Source organism: Limanda limanda, chromosome 16 (genome assembly GCF_963576545.1).
Source record: "Limanda limanda chromosome 16, fLimLim1.1, whole genome shotgun sequence".
NCBI classification, from domain to species: domain Eukaryota; kingdom Metazoa; phylum Chordata; class Actinopteri; order Pleuronectiformes; family Pleuronectidae; genus Limanda; species Limanda limanda.
In genome coordinates this window covers 3,616,848-3,643,581 of record NC_083651.1, presented here as the reverse complement: position 1 = coordinate 3,643,581, position 26,734 = coordinate 3,616,848, and the positions used below count along the sequence as shown (strand labels likewise).

The following is a 26,734-nucleotide window of genomic DNA, read 5'->3' as shown; positions in this document are numbered from 1 at the left end:
TTCTCCTCGTTAAGCTCCTGAAAAGCCTCGTCAGTCGTCCAGCTGATCCTCCAGGGGCATCGTGATGTCACGTCCTCCTCATTTGCATAACGCAAACGTAGCAGCTAGCCTAACAACGCCAGGAAGATCGAAAGCAGAGGCCGACATTTCTAACAAGCATTGGAAACTGATGACCAATCAGAAGAGAGTAGCCCTGCTGGCCAATCAGAGCATCGATCTATGGACAGTCTGAGGAAAGTGTTTCCTGAACGTGAGAGAACGTGAAGCTTCTCAAGTAATAACACAAATTAAAATAATGAAATTGAAAATGAGCATCATATGTCTCCATGTGGCTGAATCAACTTTTCACTGAGTCAGATATAGAGTTAAATAAACCCAAACTTTTAAAAGCCTGACAATAATATTGATTTTATATGAAAGGCCTTATAGGTTTACAAGAAAACTGCCTTGTGTGCATGAGTAAATCACAGCGTATTCAAGGGAAACAGACCTAACAACATCAGTTAGCGTCTTAATTTCCATTAACCTGTCTCGGATGTAAATTTCAGAGATTTAATAAAGCTAATTTCTCCACTTTAGGGTCATTGAGTTGAGTAAAGTGTTGACTAACTGGCCTCAGGGTTATACTGGTCCTACAGTGAGTTATAGTCAGTTCAGTAAGGATGTGGTGGGACCCATTAGAAAAAACCTTGTTTTAAAAAACAGACCCTTGTGAATAACTGTGGGATCACACTTGACTTAAGTGCTTTTGAGCAAGACGCACCAGTTCTGTGGATTTCTGGGAAAATATACATGATTGTTTTTAGAATGGTGTAGTTGGAAAAGACCTGAATGATATTAGATCAACGGTTTTCACGATTTTATCAGCAAGAAATGTACAAATCCTTGCACAGAATTAATTTGCAGTTTTCTCTGGATAATCCACAAAAGCGATGAGTCAGGGAGGTAATGAAATGCTTTAGCCAAATAAATAGTCAAGATGTTGTACATTCTGTTATAATGAAGACTTGTCTACAGCACAATAAACAAGAGGAGACAAAACTTCAAGAAGTCAAGGGAAAAGAGACACAAACTTTATTCTCTTCTTCTTACAAAACATTTCAGAGTCAACCTCCATAAATAATAAATCCAATACAGATCTCCATGAAAAGCAAATGATCAAGCGTAAACATGATCTGACACATTTCTTCAAACAGCATTATTTATATCACCTCGGTGCTAACTTTACAATTTTTGCTGCTCTAAAGTACAGTAACAAAAAAATTGTTTTAATGTAGCACTCAAAATTACAGAAGCAACACAACTGGTGGATGAAAATGAACGATGAGATGAACGTGACAGATCGAAGTATGACAAATTAAAAACAAAAAAGGCAACGGAGATGTTTGCAAATGGGTCACGATCCCTTAACTGGCCGACGCCTCGAACCTGCAAACTCCTTCAATGATCAGACTCTGCAGATAACAGGGAAGTTTTACCTTTTATTAAAAATCTCTGCAGCCTCAGTTTTTTCAACTGAAGCACATCTGGATGGAACCAGATGTGTGCTCACGTATCGACTTGTACGTGTGTGATGTGATTGTGTAGGTGGAGCGATGTGTGAGCGTATCGCTGTGACACAAGCAGCCTTGTTTAAACGACGACACATTACAGAGTCATCATGTGTAATCAAACCTAATCACAAGCCGAGTATCTGAGCGCCAAAACCGCAATGACACCAACAGCGAGGCCCAGATGTTGTTTTCTATAATTAGAGCTGGAGTTATGAAGAGCCAGGCTTAAAAGTGTGTTAAGCTAATGTTGAGTAAAAATATCTGTTATACCTGCAATCAGTAAATCCCAGCCGTGTCATGTTTTACTGTGAAGTGTTAGTGGAGATATACTGTATTTCTATTTCATCGTATAGCTTGAAGCACAGGAAACTCTTGCTGTAATTTTATGCTTCATATTCAACATGGTACATAACACTGTATGTATCTAGTGTACTAAAAGTACTAAGCTGCCCAACCTCATGACATTCAACACATTCAGATAAGTATCATATTATCGACAGTAAGAACCTTATTAAAGTGTTTTTAATCCAGTGTGTAAATGTCGGTGGATAAAATACATTTTTAAAATACATTCAGCTTTAGATTGACCAACTGGATCTTGAGTCGGCCTCTGACCATGCAGAAGAGCGACAGGGTAACTGTAGAGATGCTCGTGGATGGCCAATGCAGAGTCGTACATATATATGTAGAGAATATCTGCAAAGCCAGTAATGAGTGTATGTTTTCTACGTGCCAAACAGAAAACCCACAACCTCTCCAGTACCTTCAGTGATTTGGTGACTTCCAAACTCTAATGAGCTTCTTTGAGGAAGGAGCTGAAAAATACATGTGATTGACTAATGAGAGTCTTGCTGCCCAGGAGCTCTTAAGCCCTTTGGACGCACACCGGGAACCGCACTCGCTAAACATGAGCGCAAATATATTCCAGTGATGATTCCAACGGCCGTGCATCTGATACTTAGTCGCTATGACATAAATAAGTAACAAACCAGTACGTGTGTGTGAATAAAAATGCGGCAAAATCACTAACATGCAATCGAATTTCACTCTTCGCTGCAATCGTTTTTTTTCCAACTAATCTTTGTGTCGTGAAACTCATGAAAATAATAGTATTTGTGCGTTAGAGTGGATGTTTACTGACCTTTACCAAGAAGGTACGGTGATATCACACTGGACCAGTCCAGGTCATATGCAGACTGTTCATGGCTTGTTCCATATCCCTCACTCTCCGTTTCCACACATTTAATATTAAAGTGAATGTGAAATACATCATGCAGATCAATCTAGGATCAGCACAAGAGTCCAACAGGCAAATGTCCACAGGCACACGGTAAAACAACCATTTCATCACTCGTGAAATCAGCGTGAAATATAAAATATCTGTTAAATCGTGGCTTGTTGACCAATTGTGTTGAATCTCTGTACTGGTCTGGTCAGGGTGTGATGGAGGAGGGAAAACCTCGGTTTCAAATGTGACACCGATCTTTGCATAAACTCTCAGGCGCCTGCAGGGCAGAGTGATAACGTGACGTGATGTAAAACCATGAGGTGAAACAAAGCGTGTGAGAAATCAAAGTGACCTTTCAGAAACAGAGACAGCAGGTGGAACAGTGCAGATACGAGTCTTTACTTGGAAATACTGGAAACTATACGATTTCAAAAGTCACTTAAATATCGGGGTGAGAAGTCATGTGATGCACTGGGGGATGTGTGTGGGGGGGTGTGGGTAGAAATTAGAGTGTGCCCATTCCAGTGACTTCAGACGTCAGCCTAGTTCAGAGGGAGATGGGGGGGAGCGGGGGGCGGGAAGGAAGGAGGGAGGGGTAAGACAGAGAAAGTAAAACAAGTGTGAAAGAGGAACTTTCGCTCCAAAGTGAAAGTTATGCCTTTTCTATGACAGCATACGTTTCATCAAACTCGTTCACAGAGTTCTCGGTGTCTAGAAGAATGAGTAAAATAACCATGCAGAGCACAGCGCCCCCTGGAAGCCATGCAGTGAACTGAACATAAACAAAACAACACATGGAAGTGTCATGAAATCTCCTGAAAGTGTGGAAATGGTTTTGTGTCCCTGACAAAAAGAGGTCATGTCACTCCTCCTCCTCCTGAGGGCGCCGCTCTGTGGCAGTCGTGTTCACGTTGCGTCTTTTTTCTTAGCTTTTTTTTGTGTTGTTGTAATTTTCGTTTTTTTTTTCCTAATTCATTTTCTATACAATGACACAACATGACTGGATAGGTAAATGATTGTAATATAGCAATGACAGATAAATAAATACCATATTTTTCTTGGAAGTAAGCATGCTAAATAAATACTTAAAAAGGAACAGTTGGACATTTTGGGAAGTTCCCTTATTAGCTTTCTTTCAAACATCAACACCACTCTCATGTCTGTACAATAAAGCAAGGATATGATTAGCTTAGCTTAGCTTAGCACAAAGACTGGAAACAAGGGGAAACAGCTAGCCGTCTACGGCTAACTAAATCTGCCCACAAGCATCTTCAAAACTCATTTATTGCTGATTAAAGTTTGTTTGTTAAATTCACATAAAAGCTTATGTGCAAAAACAACAACTTACAATTTCAGTTGGGTTTTGCGCCAAACCTCTGACAGGAGTTTTGTCAAATTGTCAGTTTCCTACTTCTAAATATGCTAATCTAATCTAAGCTAACCATCTCCCGGACCTAACTTTATGCATTGGTTTAAAAAATGCAAATAACTTTTCTTCCCATTATGTCAAACTGGTTCTTAACCAAACACTGGCTACATCAATAATCAACAAATGCCACATGTTAATCTGACGGTTACTACAGATCTTCCATAAACTGATGCTAACGTGTTACAAACAACCAAGGGGCTACATGGGGGGAAGTTCTATGGGATAACACATTGTGGTTAATTTTCGACGCTGCAGTTTTGGTGTTAGCTTCTGAAAAGGGAAGCAGATTTATGTGTGGGGGGGGGGTGGTGACTTCAGGATGGTGTCATGGACGAGGGGTCATTCCACATGGCAGCCACGTCCCTGAACCTGCCGTCGGAATTGTGGGGAAAGCAATAGCCATTAGTTTTCCTGCGGACTGCTTTGTGAAATCCCCCTGAAGAGGTGAAAGACATGAAAGTCTCAGTGGTGAGCATGTGGCTTCCCCTGCGGTATCGCAAATAACATTTGACTTTGAGGCGCAGGTTGCCTGTGGACATCAGTGGGCTCTGTTTCCTCAGAACTGTGGATAATAAAATAATTTTTCTTTGCAGGGGATGAATAAGAGGTTTCAGTGGATGAATTGAAAAGGAAAAACAGGGATAGTGAAGCACGGCAAATATATTTTTTCATGGAAACTGCATCCCTCTGAATTTTACAGGTATACAGATAATATAAAATAAGCAAATTTAAATTTATTTGTTCAGGAACATGCAATTATCTTTTATATCACAAAGTTCTTATGTGGAAAACTAACTGTGGGATCTTAGCTTCATCTGCTGAGGACCTATAGTATTTTGTGTTTTAAGAATTCATTACATTATGAGCGATTTGTCCAGAAACTGCGTCAAAGCATTGAATCTGTGATGATTCATTCAGTGATCATCCAATAAACTAATCTGCAGGTTCGGCTGAAACACTCAGCTGACTGCTCTGACTCGTTGGCATCGCTCCCATGAGACACTTATGTGGAAGAAGTGTGCTCGCAGAAACCTTAATGCATTTTCATATCCTCACTTGGTTGGAAATAAGGGACAAAAGTGATAAAGAACAACCGAGGAAAGAAATCCATAATTCATACACTTTTCTGTGGCTTGTCAGGACTTGACAGATATGGACCATTTTCCTGGCGACTCAGTGTCGAGGTTGTGAAAAACAGGAACTAAACTTTTTCTCCTTTCACCGACAGCAGTTATCTTGAGCCCATTAATTCAGGTGCTGCTTTTTATGTTTTATACAGAGTCGGAGTCCAGCAGTTAAGTTTTAAAAGGTTACCTTGCATTGATGAGATACTGAGCCAGGCTAATGTTAGCCGGAGTCCCTGTGATGCTGATCTGACGCTCGGATGAGCCCTCCATGGCGTTTGCAATTTTGATCTGCGCCCCGGACATCTGTCGAATCTCATTTATTTTGGTTCCCTGGCGTCCAATAATGCAGCCTATTAGCTGCACGCACAAACAAGATAAACAGAAGGTCTTCGATCAGGAAGCGAGGAAACCTCCATGTCATCATACATACAGGGAAATTTACATGATTCACATTATACATTTATGTTCACACACATTTATAATGTAATCTACAGCTACATTGGAAAGGTCATGAAATGGTTTCGGTTTAGTTTAAATCCTAAAGATCACTGTTGGTGTTGTATGTCTATTGTTAACACGTTTGAAAGAACAGATTCATACATTATGTAAACTACTATTTGCCCTTCTCAATAACCTTTGCATTTATTTGATAAGCCATAACCTTTCCAGCATTACTCACATCATTAGGAATGGTGAGTTCATGGGTGCTTGCCGGTGGATTGGCATCCAAACCTGAGCGGAGGAGCAATGGAATAACAAAAAATATATCTTCACATCACCAGGAATGTATATGTGTGAAAATAACATATTACCTTATAGAAAACCTATGTGGCTAAACAAGTCTTGATGAAGGTGCATATAGAGTGTTTATTAATCTTGTAATTTAACTAACCAAATCAGTGTTTTAGTGCATTTCCCCCAAAAATATCAAACTGTTGATGGGATGTGACAAAAGACCCTTGTTCATTGAATAGATTATTTGCTCCAGGTCGTACAGGAAAACGCCTGAAAGTGGTGAAAGAAGAATTAAACATGACTGTGTTTATTCATGAGATCCTCCATTGGTCGTACAGATACACACGCAGGACATGATACAGACTTGAATACGCTGTTAAATAGTGAAACCCAGTGTCACTTTGTTTTTGCCTTTCACCGGCATTTTATCAGACAGAGCCGAGAGAAAATACACATGAGGAAGAAAGAAAATTCAAAGAAGGAGAAAATCCACGGGGAGCATGTCATGCTGTGCCAAAAAGAGAGATAAGGTGCAAGGTAGGGGGGGGAAAGAAAAATGTTTCTCTGGATGCAAAGAGAGGGAAGTATCTAAAGGGCCTCGTGGGTACGTACCAGGGAAAGCAGGGGTGGTCTGTCCGAGAGGGGTAAAGGGGGTTTGCTGCATAGCCAACTGGTGGAGCTTGGTCAACTGCTGAAGGGTTTGGAGGGAAAGTAGAACTAAGAGGTTACTGATACACAGGTCACACCGAGAAATGAAGCCAAACAAAAAAACCGAGAGTGAGGACATGGTGAGGAGAAGGAGAGGCCATGGAACAGGGAGGTGGTGGGGGACAAAAAACGGAAGAGAGAAAGAGATTCGGACAGAGGGAGATTTTCTGTAATGGAGCTGCAAAGTGCGAGGCAATTTTGATTCTCTCTCTTATTTATGTTTTTACCGATCTCCCTACGTCACTGTCTCAGGCTCTGATGTCATTTTTCATTTAACAAAATGGAGAGAGACAGCTTCGCATTCACCAAATGCAGGATTTCATTCCAATTCACCCACTTGATTACGATCTGTCTCTAGTTGGAAGTCAAAACTCATATCAGGTCCGGTCACGCACTGTCCACCCCCCCGCTGTGTATCATTTCCATCATGAACGTGGGAAGACGGATACGTTCAAGTCTCCTTCTCCTTTTAAGAGGAGTTTTAATGAGGGTGGAAGAGACTGTCAAGTCTGTACTTGAGCGATCGTACCGTCAGCCACCGCCTGCACCGGCATCAATCACTGCCCGGCGCTGTATTAGTGGATCTGACACAGGATAGCTCCTGAGAGCCCGGACGACAAGGACAGATGAAGGCAGATTATTAATGGAGAGTAGAAGGTCCAACGTAAATTAAAGAAGTGTTGTCATCAAGTGCCATTAGTGACTTTGGCTTTATAAGTGTTAGCAGAAGTTACTGCTTGTTGTCAACCAGGTCTGGTGGGAGCTCTGTCCAGCGGCTGAGCTGCAGACCAACCTCCAACTATATGGACGGCAATTTAAGAAGTCATGATGTATGACTTGCCTTTAAATAACTTCCAAAAAGCTGGTTTGTCCATGTATCTAAATGCTATCTACCATTTTTATTTTTACATCTCATGGCTGCTCCCTGAAAGTCGAAGACTCCACATTGGACTGAAATTCTTCAAGTTGAGTCAAGACGCTTGGTCCCCTTGAGGCGTACAAGCAGCAGACTTGGACTCAGTGTGAGAGACACTTCATGAACATAAGCTTCGTCTCAATTCAGGAGCCTTTGTCGGCTGCGTCCTTCATCGGCCGCGTAGACTGCGTCGGCCAAATTAGAATTAGATGGGCTAGTTCTTCCTATTGCATCAACATTTTGTCTTGCCCTTACATTCATTGCCTTGCAACAGAAAAAAGGTTCTTTGGTTGATTAAAAGCGCTGAAAAGATGATTTTTTAAAATTGTTATACGTTCTTGCCTCTCTTCCTGACGCTATTACCTTTTTGAAAACAGTTTGCAATGAATCATGGCATATGTTGGGTTTAGAAGCTGGATACATCCGTGGAAACATTTGTCGACCTTCGAATTGGGAAGTAGTCGCGCCTCTGGGACAGAATCGGTCTTCAAATGCAGCCTCTCAAGGTTAAGGATCGGCCCATCCATCCGATCCATCATTAGCCCAGTTATCACACATTAGCTTGGAGGGATAGCTTGGCTTATTTACAAGATTATGTGAACAGTGATGTCACCCTGACTTTTTCTGCTAACCCCTTTCAGAATATTGTAAACAGCCAAACTGGATTCCACTGAGACAAAACTCTTAAATACAGAAATCATCATTTGAACAAATTAAGAAGAGACTATAGAACTCACATCTGGGTGTGGTATGGCGTACTGTCCCTGAATTGTGTAGGCCTGGAAATATGAAAATATAAGAAATGAGACATTTTTAGCATCTTACATCAATTAAGAGGAAAATAACATCAAATGTAGAATAAATCAGCATGTAATCCTTAATTTGTACATTCTTATACGAACCCCATTTACACTTTGGGCTTAAATAACAATTGCAGAAAGCACATAGCTGTCATAACTGTCCTCATGTGCTTGAAGCATCAATGAGACCTGATTGATAAAGTTCTATACCGTGTATATACAAAGTGTTTTCACTTTATTTTCTGAGCATTCATTCCATCAGAGCTCAGGGTCTCTACTTAATCATAGGTTTACTTATCATTGCCATATTCAGAGCAGTGCCATAGTGTAGAACAGCTTGTGATTTGTCAACAAATGTCAAGCGTAGTAATTCCATGTACATTCAAGTCAAAAATGACAACTTTAATGACTGGCAAGCAAGATTACATTCACTCACTGAGCACTTTAATAGGAACACCTGTACACCTGCTCATTCAATCATGTGGCATCAACCCTGAGTCTATTCAGAGAGAACTGAATAGAAAAACCTGAAGTTACCAGCACTGCTGCAGAAAACAAGACAGAAAAGCTTTGCTAAACCAGAGAACAACTACTCACAACTACGTTGAGCAGAGAACCATCTCACAATGAAGACCAACTTTGAGGTGGATGGTCTACAACAGCTGCAGACCTCTGAGGCTACAGTGGACACAGACTCATCACAACTAAACACAGCCAGGTTTGATCGATCAGGATTTCTGCTGAGGCTGCAGATGGTGGAGTCAGAATCTGGCATCAGCAGCAGGTCAACGGCATCTAACCATGGACCAGACCTACCTTGTGTCAACAGCCCAGGCTGCTGATGGTGGTGTAATGATAGGAGTGTTTTCTTGGCTCTTTTTCAAGTCACTGGCAGCAGGAATGTGCAGCTGACACATCAGCAGAAAATTAAGTGAAACAATAACGTCGACATGGAGCAGAATGTGTCCAACATCCTGTAGAACCACTGCCACAAGCACCTGGGGCTGTTTGGAAAGATACACAGGGCACTAAACTCTATTTTTATGGTGTTTCTTATAGAATGCTCAGTGAATGTATGTTCTTACATTATATTAACACCCATCACTCAAACTGTATATTAAGTGTCCCCACTGCTTCTTGGTAATTTATAGCTTCATCTTCTGTTCATCTTTTCATAAATTCAAGTCGATAAATAATAGTCAAGAGTTTGACATTATACAAACAAACTGCTGTTTCCAAAGGAACCATAATGAGAACTAATGACTCAACATTAGTTAGTTTCCTGTTCTTCCCATTTTATGGTGCTTACAGGAACAGAGCTCTCTGCCCCCGTTAGTTTCCCCAAACTTACTTCTTAAAGGGCTGTGGCAGTATAAACGTGTGCATATGAAAGTCAACAGACATGCAGAAGCAGTCAGTGGCTGATGCTGCAGTAAAAGTCTCAGATTGGCCGTAGGCACAAACTAATGAGCTAAAGCCAGCTCAGCTCTTACCTGACCACCCGAAAAAATGACTGGGGTGGAGGCCGGCTTTGGGCGATACGGGATGGTGGCACCTTTTGGTGGGGACTAGGAAAAAGAGAGGAGAAGGAAGAAGTAGAGTACAAGAAATACAAATGCTTTTCTACTATATGTACACTTAACATGTTAGCTTAGCTTAGCTTAAAGACTAGAAACAGGGGGATACAGCTAGCCTTAAGGTAACAGATTTTGCTTGATGAAAAGATTGATAACACTCTCAATTCCTGTCGCTTCTGCCAGTAGAAAAAGTGAATGAACAGCTTTTTGGTACAGATAGAAAGGTAAAAGGTCACATGTGAGAGTCTGTCCCAGATCAATCCGCCCATTATGAAGGGCTGGATTCGGAAAGAAACTCTAGCTCTCACATGGTCATGGGTCTTGACTTTATTAAGGGAGGGGTTTGAGCCTATTAGTGTCTTAATCCGAGACCCTTTCCCACTGGTCAAAAAACCCACTGATATCAGGCTTTTAACTCGAAGGGGATTGATTCAGTTTGCATTCCCTTCAAGGTCAATCGGCCTCTCCAGGGTTTTAATCCCCTCCAGCTTCCATCGGTGGTGAAGAAAACAAGACACCCACATGGATGTGCTAATTGGCAAGACAGCAAGGTGAGAGAGCGCCACAGTTGTTAGTGGGTTTGTGACGTCAACCGGAGGACAACAAAAACACAGAAACCTGCGAATACTGGCTAATTGTGGTGTGAAAAAGGTTTTTACTGACGGACTGATTGAGGGGTCAAGGGTTAAGTTCACTTTTCTATGAAACAAATGGAGAAATACTGATCACTGAGGTTGAGAGGTGGTGGTAGGAGCTGGAGTTTGACAGGTTAACTCTGTTTCTGGTCTTTATGCTAAGTTAAGCAAAGATTCTTCATATTTCGTGTGTTTGATCTTCTCATCTTATTCTGTACAACAAAGCTAATTAGCCATTTCCCCAAACTCTTCTTTAGAAATACTGTTTCACTTCTAGTCGTGGAGAACAGAAAAGAAAACGGGTTCGTATGAGTGAAACAAGATTCACAGATTAAATGCATCTCCATGTCCCTATTTTCTTTTGCAAATGAATCCTCTTGTTACTCTCAGACAGCAGGGAGCTGGTTTTCAGAGAGGAAGCCGAGGAGTTTCCTGTGCGCAGGCTTACTATGATAACACAGAGTTATTGATTCATGCTGTGCTGCAGAAAGTGTGCTGCTCAAGACAGTGGAGAGGGCTTAATCAGATTTCCTCCACAGCTGCTGTCCTGAAGTGGGAGGAGTAGCCACTTATGTGCAGTATGCATTTCAAATTCAATACGAGGAGACAGATATTCATGCGGCACAAACAAAACTCTGGTTTTCCTCACAGTTCTGTTGAATAGTTTGAAACACAAAATTGCCAAATGTGTTATCAATAGCTTCCTCTACTGATTTGAGTTGCTTTCCAGTAACTGTGCAAAATGCCTCTATTACATAAGTAGACATTTGTTGAGTTGAGTATGGACAACCGGTGATATCTGGCCTTGGCCCTGCTCAGATCTAGTATTAAAAACCATCTCGATCCACTCTGTCTGAATGAGCAGATTTTAAATGATTCTTAAATGTGTCTTGGGTCTGTTCACACATTTCATAGAGCTGTCCACCTGTGGGTGTTAATAACAGGTCTCAATACGGTCACGGACATGCTGAACTCTCTTTATTCTCATGGAAACCAATTCAGAAACCTAAAAAAACCTGAGAAAATATATTTATATGGCCACAAGTAGTGCATGGTATCACTTAAGGTGCATAGGGGAATGATTTCATTGGCAAAATTCTCTATAAGAATAACAGAACTTAGAATCTTAGTATCATTGTCACTACAAGTCAAACACACTCTACCTCCAGCATCACCACACAGATTTGTTTGACACACTGGATGATGGCTTCTGGGGTCCCGGAGATTGTCACAGCACGTTCTGTGGAGTTGGGCAGCATGTCCCCTGCCACCTGGACCTGGGCTCCTGTGGACTGGAGCAGATGACGGCACTTTGAGAAACTTGACAGGAAATTGAATTCATACACTGCAGAGCTCTGAGGACTCCGAAGTGCCCTTCTGCAGGCACTCACTTCCACACACTGACAACCAAACAGTTCTCCATGTGCCGATCAGGCCTCGTTCGACCGTCTCCTCCTGGTGCAGGCTGGATGAGAAACTCTTCCCCTTTATCAACACCCTTGAAAGAACACCACGATAAATAACCTGTGAGTGACGGTGCACCTGGGAGCAGCGGGAACACGCCTCTGCTTTTAGCCCCAAATCATCTCCCACAGTTAAAAACTTGAGCGGGCGCAAAAACAAAGCGATAAATTACTGTGGATATTAATTTGTCAAATTAAAAGATACTGCATGAAGTAATTAAAACAAATCCAGTAAAGTTGACTTCCAAAAAAGTTGATTACTATAAACAAATTGTGTATGATAGTCCCAGAACTTGAGGGAAAGGTAATATTGTGCCCTTGGGTACGGATGCATACGCACACACACACACACACACACACACACACACACACACACACACACACACACTGACTCATATCTCTCTCTCTCTCGCTCTCTATCGCTGACACCGACTCAGCTATTGTGACTGACCAGCTACAGTTTAAAAGACGATTCATTTGAAATGACCACCACAATATCAGCACAAATGTTTAGGTTATCCATGAAATACAGAATGCATATCATACCTCTCTCATTTCTTTTATCTTGGAGCCTCCTTTCCCTATGAGGGAGCCACACTGGCTGGCTGGCACAACGAGCCTCAAGGTGACGGGGGGCTTGCTGGTTGCTGGGCTGTTGCTCATGGAATTGATTATGTCCTAGAAAACGAGAACATATATTTTGTATTAAATTGCAAGGGTAACCTTTTCTCTCACTGAGCCTGAAATGAGCGTTGAGGTTTCTGTGACAGCAGCGAGCGGCCTGGTTCAGGCAGAGCAGATTTCCCACAGGTCACAGAGGACAGAGCGCTGGGTCTGTTCTCTAAGTTCAATCCACAGCGGCTGAGGACGTCAATTAGATGAGACAGGATCAGAGGAGGAGACGATTTCACGTTTATTACAAGCAAGTGATTCCGAAGTCTGTACTTGCGCAGCAGAGAACAGGAATCCTCTCACTGGCGCCTTGAAGCTGGGAGTTTTAAAACCAATCACATTTTCTGCTGTTTTGCACTCGTTATGATTTGAGACTATTCTATATGTAATGTTTAAAATGCAGAAATGTTATAAGTTGGTTACCAATGCTTCTAAATCGTCAGGATGGTTTAATTGTTTAGTTTTTTAATTGATGATGCTACTTTGGTTTCTTTATTTCTGTATATGCTACTTTTCTAAACTATGGCATCGTGTTGGCCTGTTTTAGTCCCGGCATGTAAAGCAGGAGATTTACTTTATATGTGTAGAATGGAAAATGTTTACAAGCTGAGGTGGTCTGAAAGAACACAGACTGATCTCTGTGTCTGCTGTTTCAAATTGAGACAGCAAAGCCTGTGGGAAAATAAAGACAAATGAACACAAATGGAGCCCGGCAGAGGAGAGTAGGTACATGAAGAGGGGAAAAGGGATTTGAGCTCCTGCTGGAGTTCATGCGCCTAATGAGCCCAGAAGTCAATTTGTCAGAGTAAACGCAAAAGACTGCATATTTTACACGATAAACAAAAGTGTCGTATCAAACCTCCTCAAATTTGTAGGCAATCATGGCAAAAGCCTTGAAGATGGTGTCTGTTGGTCCAGTGATGGTCACAATCCTCTCTGGACAGTTTCCCTCGGAAATATTGATCCGTGCTCCGCTCTGGAAAAAAGTATGGAGCCAATATACAGAGGTCGATGTGAGATCTTAACCCCGGAGTGTATCTTGTCCAAGTTTGCATTGTTTATTCATTTCTAATTAAGCGAAAGCCACAAGCCTCATTTATTTCAAGATTTTTGTGTTGGCTGATTGTTAAAATGATGCTTCTCACCTCCTCTCGCATCTTTTTCACTGTTTCCCCTTTCTGGAAAACAAAGAAGACAAGCATTTTATGACGTGTGCTGTTGTTTTCCTGAAGCTGCGTTCACACCAAACGTGAATGGAATTTTCACATTGCGTTAATCTCAGAAGCTCCTGCAGGATAATTGGGAGAAAAGCGAGTAAACACAACCTGTGAATAATCGCCTGTGAATGTGTGACCGTGCCTCGAAACAAAATGCGTGCAATCTCATTGTCAAAACAATTCACTTCACGTTTGGTGTGACCGCACTTTGAGAATGAATACTGGCATAAACACGTGTAATAAAAATACATACCTTTCCTATTATACTTCCCACCTCCTGCAATAAAACACAGAAAAGAGAAAACAATCGTGAGTCAGCAGCAATGAATCCTCTGGATAAATGTGCAGTATTAGCGCTGCTTGGTGTTGTTTTCCCAGGGACAAGGTGTCAGAGTGCAAGGTGGTGCAGAGGACACACGGCAACACTGGGGCGTCGGGGGGGGGCGTCCAGGGGGCTGCACTCCTTCATATGCATGTAATCGCTCTTCATGAGGTTGGTGTGGCCCAGTGGGCAGAGAGCACAGGGGCAGGCGGAGCTGGCTGCCAGCGTCCAAACTTCCAGACGTCTCCTCAGTGACTGTGAAGGTTGCATCAGTGTGATGTCTAAGCTGCAGAATGCTTGTTGTGCAGAGCCAGTTTTTTTTTTTACCACCATCCATCTGTATCTATTAAGCACTGCGTAAAAGTCAACCAGTAGAAATACTCTGTTGATGTCTTCAAATATCGTTTAAGAGTTATTTCAAATTGAAATTTAATCAAATTGCCGGTGGGATTTTGAACTGACTCAACATCTGCTTTCTTCAGCCATTTAATCTGCCAGGATTTATTTTATTCTATTACAGCAAGCGACTGTGTGAGTCAGTCACTCACAAATTACACGCTGTCTCTTTCTGTGCATTCAGCAACTTCATTACAACAGCTATTCCAGCTCTTAAACAATGAGGCGTCTGACAAGAACACCATCAATCACATGCACAGTCTACTGCTGAAGTAATGCTCTAAACTCGCCCCTGGGAAAACAACACAGTCAGCGCTACAGTGAAACCAGTAAAACAGATATTTAAGAACCAGCTGCAGCCAAAGCCAGTGCACCTTTCATTAGGGAGAATCCATGATTCCATACCGGGCGACAGATTTGATCCTCCCGGGCAGTAATGACACCGGAGAGATGCTTTGCTTCACGATACATTCCTTTGTGCTGGAGGCTTTTTACTGATCTAACTTCTACTTTAAAATACAAAGGTGCTCTATTGGATTAATTGAAGTCAAGGCGAGATCATGGTTTTCATTCCTTTCCTCTTTGTGTCGGACCTGGTGTGTCTTGGATCATTGTCATGTTGAAATCGTCCTGAGACTGGAAACCATCTTCTTATTCAGCGCTAAGGCAAACACAATGTGTTCTACCCTCCGTCCCTTATCATCCACCCCTCCTCCACCTCTATGGTTAACTGTTGGCCCTCAGCAGTCACTCTGATGGTCCTGGCCAGATCCTCAACACACATTCTGGACCTTCATCTCATCCAAACACTATTATGTGGTTTCATGTGACAAATAGATAAGCCGCCAGTATTCATGCAACGTCTAATCTGGCAGTTTAGAGCCATTTTCTGTTCTTGGACGACACAGGGGTTGATTTCATGGAGGCACGGGCCAAGGCAGAAGCACTTATCCTTCTGTTTTTCCAATGCAGGCTTGTGTAAATAGCAAGTTATAGGGCTGTGCAAAAATATTAATACACTATAATATAAATAAGATCAAATCCGATACACTTTAACTTCAAAATAGTACAACAACGGTAAAATTATACAATAATCATAACTGTGAATAACTGGAAACCCTCCAGGTGTCTATACAGAAAGTCCCGTGCTAATCTGCTCATATAAATTCAGGAGCAGTGGAGAAACATCCATCAAACCACATATGCAACCTTCAAGGACACACGAGTGAATTCAACACAAAGTCATTCAGACGTCCTTGACAACAAAACTTAAGTGTGGAGGAATGGAAAGTGCACATTGGGTGAATCTGGTGAAAACATGTTTGTGGAGCAGTCTATGGTTAGTTTGGGTCATTGTGGTGAGGGGTGAAGAAATGGTGCTGGCAGAGAACCTGCACTCAACAGACCTTGCTGAAAATGCTCCAATAACCTAACCCAGCCCACCCCATTGCCACTAAGTGTAGGGAACTGGCCCTTCTACATCCGTGGAAGACAGATATGGGTCTTGCTGCCAAATCCCCCCCTCCTGTGGCAGTCGCATGCCACCTCCGGTCAGGTTCTGGCGTCGGTGTGGGCTGGTCCGGCTGCAGGGTTATTCAAACTATCACCTGGTCACCAGAGTCTGGAGGTTCTGCACGAGCAGCCATTCAGAAGTTTGATCACTGAGCTGCAGAATGCCCGACTCAGTGGAGATGTGTAAGTGTTGGTTTTCCAACTGTCTAAGCGCCAGGAGACCTTCAACCCTCAGTTTATTACACACCTACAGCACTTTGCCATTTAAAATACTCCACAGACTTGTTCTGATGATAGTTGCCTGTAGCTTCCGGTTGTTTGAAAAATAGCGCACTGCAGTTTTAGCACCAGCAAGAAAGCAAGAGCCACATTAACCAAGCATGACTGAACGTACACAAACAGGCCAACACTCACACACCAACTCTGATGACCTCTTAAAGGGTTCGGGGGTTTAGAACAGGGAGAGAGCATGCTACTCGTAACTGCCTGGAAAGAAAAAAAACACACAAACAAGATGCTGGTGCCCACTTAGGGTTTACAACCTCCACCCTGGGAAATGTGGAATAAAACCACTAAAGTATGACAGGAACACACCGAGCAGTGGAAAGAAGAGAAACACAGCAGTAAGAGCTCGTCACTCTCAAAGTCCTGATGTGGAGTTTATATTTCCAAACCCTTTTTCAGCAGCCGATGCAACCACATAGCTGGAAATGTGGCAGAATAAAGCTGAATACAGATGTGCCAAGTCTGTAAAATCGCACACAACCTGTACAGTATAAAAGCTTAGGAAGCTTTAAACTTCACTGGCAGCCGCTGAGCCAGCACCTTCATCCGAAACACCAAAGGTGTCATGTTTTATTCCAGGCAAGCCCAACTTGTCGTTCCCAATATCATAAATAACTTAAAGAAACCTGCAATATGCTATTTCTCATCCTTCTCCACCGCCGGTGTGACACTCGGTGCCTGCTCACCTTTCCATGCATGAGGAGGCGGATGGTGAGGGTGACATTGAGGCCACCCTCGGACTGGACTTTGGTGGGCTCCATGCTGGGGGGGACGTATGACAGGGGTCCTGGAATGGGATGTCCTCAGAAGGAGAAGGAGGAGGGTGGTGTTCCAGCCGGCCGGTCACCTGCCAAACACAAGAGAAACAACTTTTACACTATTTGGTTTACACATATAAACAAACCTGTCTGTTTGGAACGGGCTGTTCTCTTTGTCTGCGTTAGCTACTTCAGAATTATTCCTTGTGAGTCTTCCTCAAACAGTTCTGCAATACACTTTCTCTTTTTATTGTTTGTGTGCTGGACGTTGTGTGCAGAGCTTTTTATAAACAGTCTATGGAGCAGAGTGAAGTTAGAAAACTTTGGGTTCATCCTACCTGGTTTATCTACAATAGAGTGAATGTCTTTTTCATAAAATGACACTGAATTCGCTTTATTACTCTTCACATTTGTGGCTTATATAAAAGTTTGGATGATTTACTTGAATCCCCTGCCCCCACTACAGAGCACTGGTTTCCTGTTTATTATAATTGTATCAATAATTAAGGGATCACGTGTTCATATTAAAACTGTGACACACACAAACTGGTTAGTTTCTCATTTTACTTTATATTACTATTAAAACCAAATGAGGCTTTGGAGGATTTTGAGGGCTGGGTCTTTAATTGGGGCCTGCTGCTCATTATCTCTTGGAGAAATGCTTACATACCAAAAAACTTTGTTTTCACTTGTACTTTAGGAACCTTACAGGTCTCCATGTCTAACGCTGCAGCCGATACTCCAGACAAACGTTTGGGTGAAAACTTAAACACTGGAAATGATGCATAAATGTGCAGAGAAAATCTGGAAATACCCAAGTTTAATAAGATTCATCTCACTATGGTATTTTTACAAAGTCAACCAATTGTTTTGCTTTTCAATTGAAGACAAGGAGCAAATCTGCCAGAGCTAAAACAACCTGACTCTTCACTGTCACCTGGTTAGTTAGCCCCAGCTCATAAAGCTTTGTTCTGCACAATCACTCCTAGCTCTAAAAGTAAAAGTAGGACGATTAAAAAATTATGCTGTGAATAGCTTTTATTCATCAGTTCCACTTTAAGCAGCAAAATGCATTAAATAGTAGAATGATAATGTTTTTTCTCTCCCCATTCACAGAATTAAAGAGCTGCAGCTAATCCTTTGTTTTCTAACATGAGGAAAGAGGATCGATGCTTAAACGACATATTCCTGAAGTGTGTGACTTGTCCCTCGTAAGATCACAAACAGTTTTAATGTTTAATCACTACTGCTGGAGCTTGGTATTCCTGTCTGGTGACTTTAATGGCCTCATGTGGATCAGTCCTCCTCTGCAAGCACATCAAATCCAAGGTCATCTACTGTTTGGAACAGCTTATGCACCGACGCTGGGTCAATAGACACTGAGTCTTAAATCATGGGCTGATAGACTCACAACCTAATTCATACTCTATTATATATACATCAACACATCACAATTTTAGCATCAACTCCTTCTGCGCTGTCACAACTTTGGACGGATGATATAACTTCTCCAGTGTCTCCTGCTATGATCCAGGATATGACTCCTGCTATGATCCAGGATATGACTCCTGCTATGATCCAGGATATGACTCCTGCTATGATCCAGGATACGACTAAACCCACTTTACATGTACACCTTATCTCCTAAACCTTACATCAGACAAAAAAGGACAAGAGAGTATTAGAATGCACAGCGGGGTCCGGAGGGACGCAAGGACATATTTAAAATATTCCTGATATTCCTTCTGTTTGTTCTCCTGGACAGTGAATTCAAACCAGATTAGGAGTGCCTGGTTTGATGTGCTGTGCTTCTGTGGGCATCTCAGATCTCACAGGCCTGTAGGTCACTTCACAAACTATATCCACAATTGTCACTCAAGTCTCTTTTAAGAAGAACAGGGTCGGCTTGCAACTGTCATAATGTCGTTGTTTTAGCCAAATCCCTCAGAGGATAAATATGCTATAACCTATTCATTTTATGATTGTGTAGTGGGAGAGTGCTCTGAGAGTAACATTTATGGATCCAGATTTGCAATGAGATTGTTTTGAAAAGTACTTTACACCTTTATCACATCTATCCAACCCCCAGAAAATGTGCCTCAGTGTCTCAAACCTATGCTGAATAAAAAACACAAAAACTATGTTTATCCTCCTTTTTTACACTGTTGTCTTTGTTTTATTTATAAATCTTTGTTCACTATATTTTTTTGCTGCAGCAGACCGTCCTGAAAACAACTCTTCTCCCACTGGGGAAAATCAAATTGCAAAGTCTGAAGCTTTGTTTCTTTCATCTGATTGAATTATAAATTGTAGTATACTACTGCTTGTTGTCGTCTGGTGCTGGTTCGGGGGTTGGACCTTTCTGGTCTTCATTCCTTTTCAATATGGAGTCCTCTGTCTCTTTCTATGATCCCAGACCGACTCCATGATGAGGTCTCTGTTTGGGCCAACACACGATGACTCCTTGTTCTTCTGGGTGATCGGGCTTGTTATCCAGCTACATAATGAACCTGGGACTGATCAGCAGCAGCCCTGATGGTGCTTCATAATGAATATGAATGTAAACTGCCTGAGCCCTTTGAGCGTTATTGCAGTTCATTATTTATTGGAGAGCAGGTAGCTTCCTGGCATCTCCACTGGTTGCCTGGCAGCCTCAGAGACAACAACAAGAAAGTTTCTGCAACCAGCCAAGAAACAGTCGGGCCCATTTTCCCCTGTTAAACTAGAACCAGGCATTTTTACATTTTATACAAATTAAACAGTTGAGATAATGTGTTGATTTATGCAGCTTTAGAGATGCTGGCAGATGTGTTGTTTCAATTAGACAAAGCGTGTGTTGCTGTTATTTATGCTAAGCTAGGCTAACTGCCACCAGACTAACCCTAACCTGCCTGTTGGGAAAGGGCGGTTTGCTCGGCCTGTGGTGAAGCCGGTTGCCGTATTCTCTCAGTCCACAGAACCCTGAAGCTGCCCCCCCGATGCTGCACAGAGAACTGTTCACCTGTTTATTCAAAGTTCAGTGAGGCTCAACTCAGTACACACAAACAATATGTTGTACGACAGACAAATTAGAATGTCTTTGAGAATAAAGATATCGAACACATTGTTTAAATCGTCACACTTATTGCTCTAATGCTCCGGATGGACCAGGCACTGGCTTCCTATTTGTAGTTAATTTGTTTCCTCTCGACAGAAATGGCTTCAGCGAGACACATCGGAAGCTTTAAAGAGTAAATGTCACCGAATGTCTGTGTCGTTATCTCAATTTGTCATGTGAAGCAGGTGCTTTGGGGGTTTGACAGCTGTGAGACAACTGGCACTTCCAACAGAGGATCATCAGGACAACAGTGATTCTCTCTAATTGATGTTGCAGTGTTCTCGTTCGTTTATTTATAAACCACAGAACAGGGTGAATCATAGCAGAGAGCAATTATCAGTGCATTAGGAATATTGAGTGGGTGGAGGTGCGATAACAAGATCAACTTATTTGTTTGGAAAAGATCATTAATGGTGTGATGAAACTCTGTATGCAACCAGTCTGCTCACCTTCACTGACCTTCTTTACTTTATTTAAATGATCTCTGTTTGTGTTACATGTATATATCAAGGTCAACCCTTCTTTCTTTTGCAATATCCATAACAAATCACCTTTAATATGTCGCTGTGAATATCATTTGAAAGGTAAACCTTATATACAGATATCAATATATATCATATTTACATATATAATGTTCAGAGGAGGTGTTGAATGTCTAATTCATCACTCCCAGTATCCATTCATGGTGTTTCCAAGGACAACCAGTGCTTTAGGGATGCAATTATCCTTTGACATGAAGGTGCAGCAGCATACAGCTAACTGGATGTTCCCCAGTAACAGCAATAAATAAATCTACACAATTCCAAGAAGTAAATTGACTGTTGTCTTAGTGATGACAGCTTGCCTGTCAAATTGACATACGTGATTAGATTATTCACAGTTTATAAAAATAACAGACTCAAGAACAAATAGGATGTCACCTCTAATGTATTTACATCTATTTCTGTATATCTATACTGTGAATATATCTGCTTTCAAAACACGTGGAATTCAGTTGAAACGTATTCAACATCCTCCATTTTATCTTTAAACAAACTAATACCTCTGCTCATGAGAAAGACTTCCTCTGCACTCAGAGCAAAGTGCCTCTTCCTGGATGTTGTCTCAAATCACACAATCCTCTGAGAATCTCATCTCCTGAAGCCTTTTACTTTTTATTTCCGCAGATGATAAGTGACACAAAGAATTTTAGCGAGCACCTAATTGGAAGCCGTGTTTCTAAATATAGCACCAAGGACCAATTAAGGGAATTTACTTGCCGAGAACATCTTGGAGATAATAGCCTTGAACAAGGAGTCATCCCTCTGTTTGGGTTTATCTTCACCTCCAAGCCAGCGTGGCCTATTAGCGCTGTCAACATTTTCCAGCGTTTCAAAATGGTCTCCAAGCTGATAACATTCATTTGGTGGAAATGGGTTCTTGCAGACAGAGGAAAGGGTGAATATATCCATAGATAAACATGCAGAGGGGTTTGTTGTTAACGGCCGCCCTGCCAGACCCGCCCCTGAAGCGCATGCAGACATGTCATCTCCGATCAGTCGGCCTGGTTGAATCCCAAGCTCAAGACCCCTTTGTATTGTTCCACTGCCAACTAGCATTAGCTTAGAGAGCTAACAATTTCTTTGCTTGTGTGTGTGTGAGCGGTAATAAGTCATGCCGGCTAACAGTTCCCCTTTGTCTTCAGTCTGACTCGTTGAAAAGATCTCAATCGTAATGCTTAATCGTGAACTAACCATCTATCCCTCCAACTCGTTAGATACTGGTTTAGACAGAGCGTACGGGTGAAGGGGTTTTCTCTGTTATTGTATAAATAGAGATGCTTCAGATTCGCAGCACACACCCGAACACTTGAAAACTCAAGGATATAATAGCAGCAACACAACCGAGATAATGTAAAATCAAGACACAGATGCACAACAGCGCAACAACAAAGCCTCTGATTTCTGTTACTAATCAGGAATCCCTAATTCTATAATAAACATGAACTTCTCATCTAATCAGGAAGATTCACTGTGAAAGTTGTTGTCAAAATACATGCACACATAAATCCTTGACGGACAGACAGGCCCTGCAATCAGATATTATAACGTTTACCATTGACCGACAATCATAAACCTCTGACCCACACAACTTTAACACACATTTTTGGCCCTATCTGTAATTATTCACACAGTTTTTACCTTTCACGGTTTCCAAACAGTTGACCGCCCCTTTCAGCTGCTGACCAGAGGTTGGCAAAATGGAATCAAAGTATTACATCCCCTGACGCTAAGACAAGATGCAAAGCTGGCACGCCATTGGCCGAGACACGGGAGTCACATGTGCCGACGCGTCACAGCTCGTGACGTCAACATATGATCGTGCGACCGGAAAAATACTTCAGAGTTTGGGCGAATGCTGGAGCTTCATCGGGCTTCGACCGGCGAATGGGAAAGAGTTCTGATCGACACGGGCAGAAGACATGATGGCGCCCCAGATTAGGATGCCCCTCAGGGTCCAAGGGGAGCGGGGGGGGGGGCAGGGATGGCAAACAAATGCAAAGGGTGCCTTGATTTTCTGAGTGACAAGTCGGCAAAGCAATCGAACATGCTAGCTTGATGCTAATATCTGCTTGCTGCCAGATTCAGCTTCTCTACCGCCCTGCTGGTTTAGTGTATTGCAACATTGACATAACGAATAAACATCATCATTGACCTTCACCCGTTCCACCGTTCCCCTGCCTCGGGCTTCCTCTCTGACAAACCTTACAACATCCTCCCACAGACCTTTGCCTCTCTGCTGAGTTCGGTACGTTAAAATCACGCCGACTCATCCGACCTTTTATTTCCTGCTACGTACAAATGACCACACAGCTGTGATTTTACGCCGATGTGTTTCGACAAGCGGACAGATTGAGGGTTAATCAACTCTGAAATTGAACGATTCCAATGTCTGTGTCCCCGGACGCTCCGCGGCGGTGGGGATTGGCCGATAACACATTTGCAATTACTTTTACAGGTCAATAACGACCCCTGCAAACTTATCTTATTCCTGCTGCTTTTATGTTTGTTTTGTTAATTTGTTATCAGTTCTGATAGCGCATGCTGCTGCCGATATCTGTAAGTCAAAGATATGACCATTTTAATGAAGACGCTGCATGCAGGAAAGGTTGTGTGGGTCTGTGTGTCTGTGTGTGTGTGTGTTGTTTAGATGACATCAATACAGTAACCACACAAAGGGCGCAACAAAAACCCAATGAAGTATTGATCTTGCATTTTTCCTCAGTTATTATCCACATTTTTCCTTAATTAATTAATTAAATGTGATTAAAATGCATCATGAATCACCGGCAAGACAGAAGCAAAGTCTTAATAGCTTTATAGTTGCCTTGTCTCCATAGTAACTAAACTTTTGTTCAGTATAATGGATTTCCAGCCAATAAGCACTTAATTATAAACACTTCAATGCTTAGAATTCCCTCAATCATGTGACGGTAACACAATTCAATAAAAACAGTAGATACGGGTCAGCAGCTCCAGGAAATGTTTATGTTAGAATGGAGATAAAACAATTCTTTACAAATATGGTGAGCGTAGAAAGAGCTCAATACAAATCAAGTCAAACCTTTTAGGTGGAAGGAAAACAACACATCATCAAAACTGACTCAACACACAATGGTCCATACTTGTCTTAAATGAGTCAAATCTGTTCATCGTAGCATTCACTCTTTTATTGAGCCCGTCCTGACTCACTCTCTTCCTTTATCTCTTACAACCGCTAACATGAGGACACACACAGTCGCACACACACTAACTAATGTGGACCTGCCTTGGTGGAAAAGTGGTAACTGCGCATTTAAAGGCACGTTTCTCAATGATCTGTTTTCGCCCCTTTTCTGTCTTAAAGTGTGACTGTCAGCCCTAACCCTATTGACTGATTCATTAACTAGTTTATTGGACAACCCAGGAGGATAACCATCAATTTTCACAGCCACTGGTCCTAAACATAGATATAATATTCACATCACCATCATCATTATGTAGATATTGAAGGTCTAATGCTGATTCGCAGTGTATTGCATGTAGTTTTTTTCAGTATTAACGCATTTCACCCGAGTGAGCTCTAATGACAGTTACTACAAGGAAATGTGTGGTGGTGTATTTTCAGGGAAAATTATATTAGTGTTTTCTTTCTGTAGTTGCTGCTGTCATGATTTTTCCTTTCTGATAATACACAAAAAAATGCTGCTTCTGCTGATAAGGGTATTTAAATAGTCAAGTAAATGACAGCATTTGAAGTTGTCCTGGCGGCTCCTGGTATCAGGTAGATATATTTTTCACTTCAAAACCCAGAGTCGTGCCAAATCGTGTTTGTCATCCCGGCTGGTCTCTGATGCTTCACATGAAAGGAAGAAGAAAAGTAAAAAGGTGTAGCCTTGTCATTTCCTGGCAGCGCATGAGAAAGCACTTTGTATTTAAATAATTAATATTGATCCATCACTTTGGGATTGTGTACTTACACCGCTGCCAGGTTTTAATTGCAGCGATTGTGTAGTTACTGCATAATCCTTTCTATTGAAAACTATTAAGTATCAGTGAGTCAAACATGGATGTGTCATGTAGCTGCAAAACTGGGAATGGAGAAAAAGTGAAGTGAACGGTTCCACAGAGAGACAGACCACAGTCCACAGCTGTTTATCTGACGGAAGCCTTTGAGCAGCAGCCTGTACTTGAACTGTCATCAGCTTTTGTTGCGTGTTGTGTGGAACGTTCCCTCAGCGTCTCTCTGTGTGTCAGCTGAGCTCTGACAGTCACACTTTAAGACAGAAAAGGGGCGAAAACAACAAGTGACGATAAAGAAACAGCTTGAGGACAAATCAGCAACGTTCATTCTGCTCAGAGTGACAGCTGCACTATTTTTGTCAGTCAAGCCTTGAAAATATATATAATTTGTCAGAAGAAAAGAAGCAGCTTCCACACATTCAAATCGAAAAAACTACAATCTATGATACTTTGCCGTGTCTCAGGTTTATTTGAATAACTTAACATAACCTTTGAAAGAACTGTGTGTGAGATGTGGACCTTTTAAACTCAAAGTGCTCAAACTGCATGTGATATTAGGTAAGGGCTCACTTTGCTGCTCAATGAATCTTGGAAAATGACTTCATGCACAGAAGAGCTCAGACGCGGATCAGAGGGGGAGTTGCAAGGTGCTTTTCGAAATAAAAAAGGAAGGTGTGTACAGGAAGATTAGAAAAGAGCAAATGACCCGGTCACCCACACGTCTTATGGAGTTTGTGAAGGTGGTTAATGTGGAAGTAAAGTAACAGCGTAATACTTCATCACTGACTTTAGACATTTTCTTTTAAGATAGCAATAACAATGCCCCCAAAAAACAATTCATTCTTAGACCTACACCCATGGGTGCTCTATGGGATTTTTGTATTTCCTCTGCCAAGGAGGAAACGCTTCCACCCCTGTCAGTTTGTTTGTTATTGAGCAGAATAACACAAAAACAGAACAGACTTCCACAAAACCCGATGGATGGATGTGGTGTACGTCCGGGAAGGAACCCGTTACATTCAGATACAGATCCAGGATATTCTTTCACTTGATTTAACATTGTGTTGATACAGCCTTTTGTTTGACAGGGAACAATTTGATGAAAATAATCAGGCACACGCAAGGGACAGATTTCTATGAGGGTGTGAAATTTGTTGCAGCTTGTTTGAACTCAAGGAGACAGTTTTTTTTTAAAAAAACAATGTGGGCGCCAGGTCGGGACGGAGACGAGTGCTGAAGTTTGAGCTTTTATTTGTGTGTTTTTGTGTGTGTGTGTGTGTGTGTGTATCATCAGGTAGAAGAAGTCTTCAAAAGGAAAAGACAAACTTCCCTTCCATCAACAAGATCTGTTCTCCTCTATACCACTGTCTACGACACCATCTATTCCCCAGTGGTTCCCTCGGAGCTGCTTGGTGGCCGCGGTGAAGTTGTAATATCAGCAATTGCAAGATATCAAAATGAGGTGTGAAATTGCTGAGAATGAGCCGATATTCCCAGTGGAGCCACCTTAGAATAAATGTGGGCGAGTGGTTTTAGTTTTTATATAAGACTCAGCAGATACATCCACGTTTAAGTTGAACAAACTGTTCTGAACTCTTACTTTGACTGACTGAACTCATTGAAAACTTTTGATTAATCAGATATGAGGTTGCTCATAAAAAACAGCATGCACCCTATCCCAGCAGAGATGGCTGTGTTATATATTGCGATCAACAGCAGCTTTAACATGTCATTTCACTTTTTAGTCTTGCTCATGTCTTATC

At 41.9% G+C, this 26,734-nt stretch overlaps 1 protein-coding gene across 3 annotated transcripts; it reads right to left on the bottom strand.

Moving 5' to 3' along the window:
- Nucleotides 1-3,286: 3,286 nt before the first annotated feature.
- Nucleotides 3,287-21,110, bottom strand: pcbp3 (poly(rC) binding protein 3). Of its 3 annotated transcripts, XM_061088680.1 has the most exons (13): nucleotides 21,098-21,110; nucleotides 17,262-17,320; nucleotides 14,314-14,337; nucleotides 13,989-14,021; nucleotides 13,703-13,819; nucleotides 12,718-12,849; nucleotides 11,872-12,000; nucleotides 9,990-10,064; nucleotides 8,434-8,475; nucleotides 6,685-6,760; nucleotides 6,017-6,069; nucleotides 5,525-5,694; nucleotides 3,287-3,323 (listed from the first exon to the last, which is right to left on the bottom strand). In XM_061088680.1, exons 1-13 carry the CDS (start codon nucleotides 21,108-21,110, stop codon nucleotides 3,287-3,289), a joined length of 960 nt encoding a protein of 319 aa, XP_060944663.1. The 3 variants fall into 3 exon arrangements, with proteins under 3 accessions (XP_060944663.1, XP_060944661.1, XP_060944662.1); XM_061088678.1 differs by lacking the exon at nucleotides 21,098-21,110 and having other exon boundaries at nucleotides 6,685-6,763; nucleotides 17,262-17,336; XM_061088679.1 differs by lacking the exon at nucleotides 21,098-21,110 and having other exon boundaries at nucleotides 17,262-17,336.
- Between the last annotated feature and the right edge of the window lie 5,624 nt (nucleotides 21,111-26,734).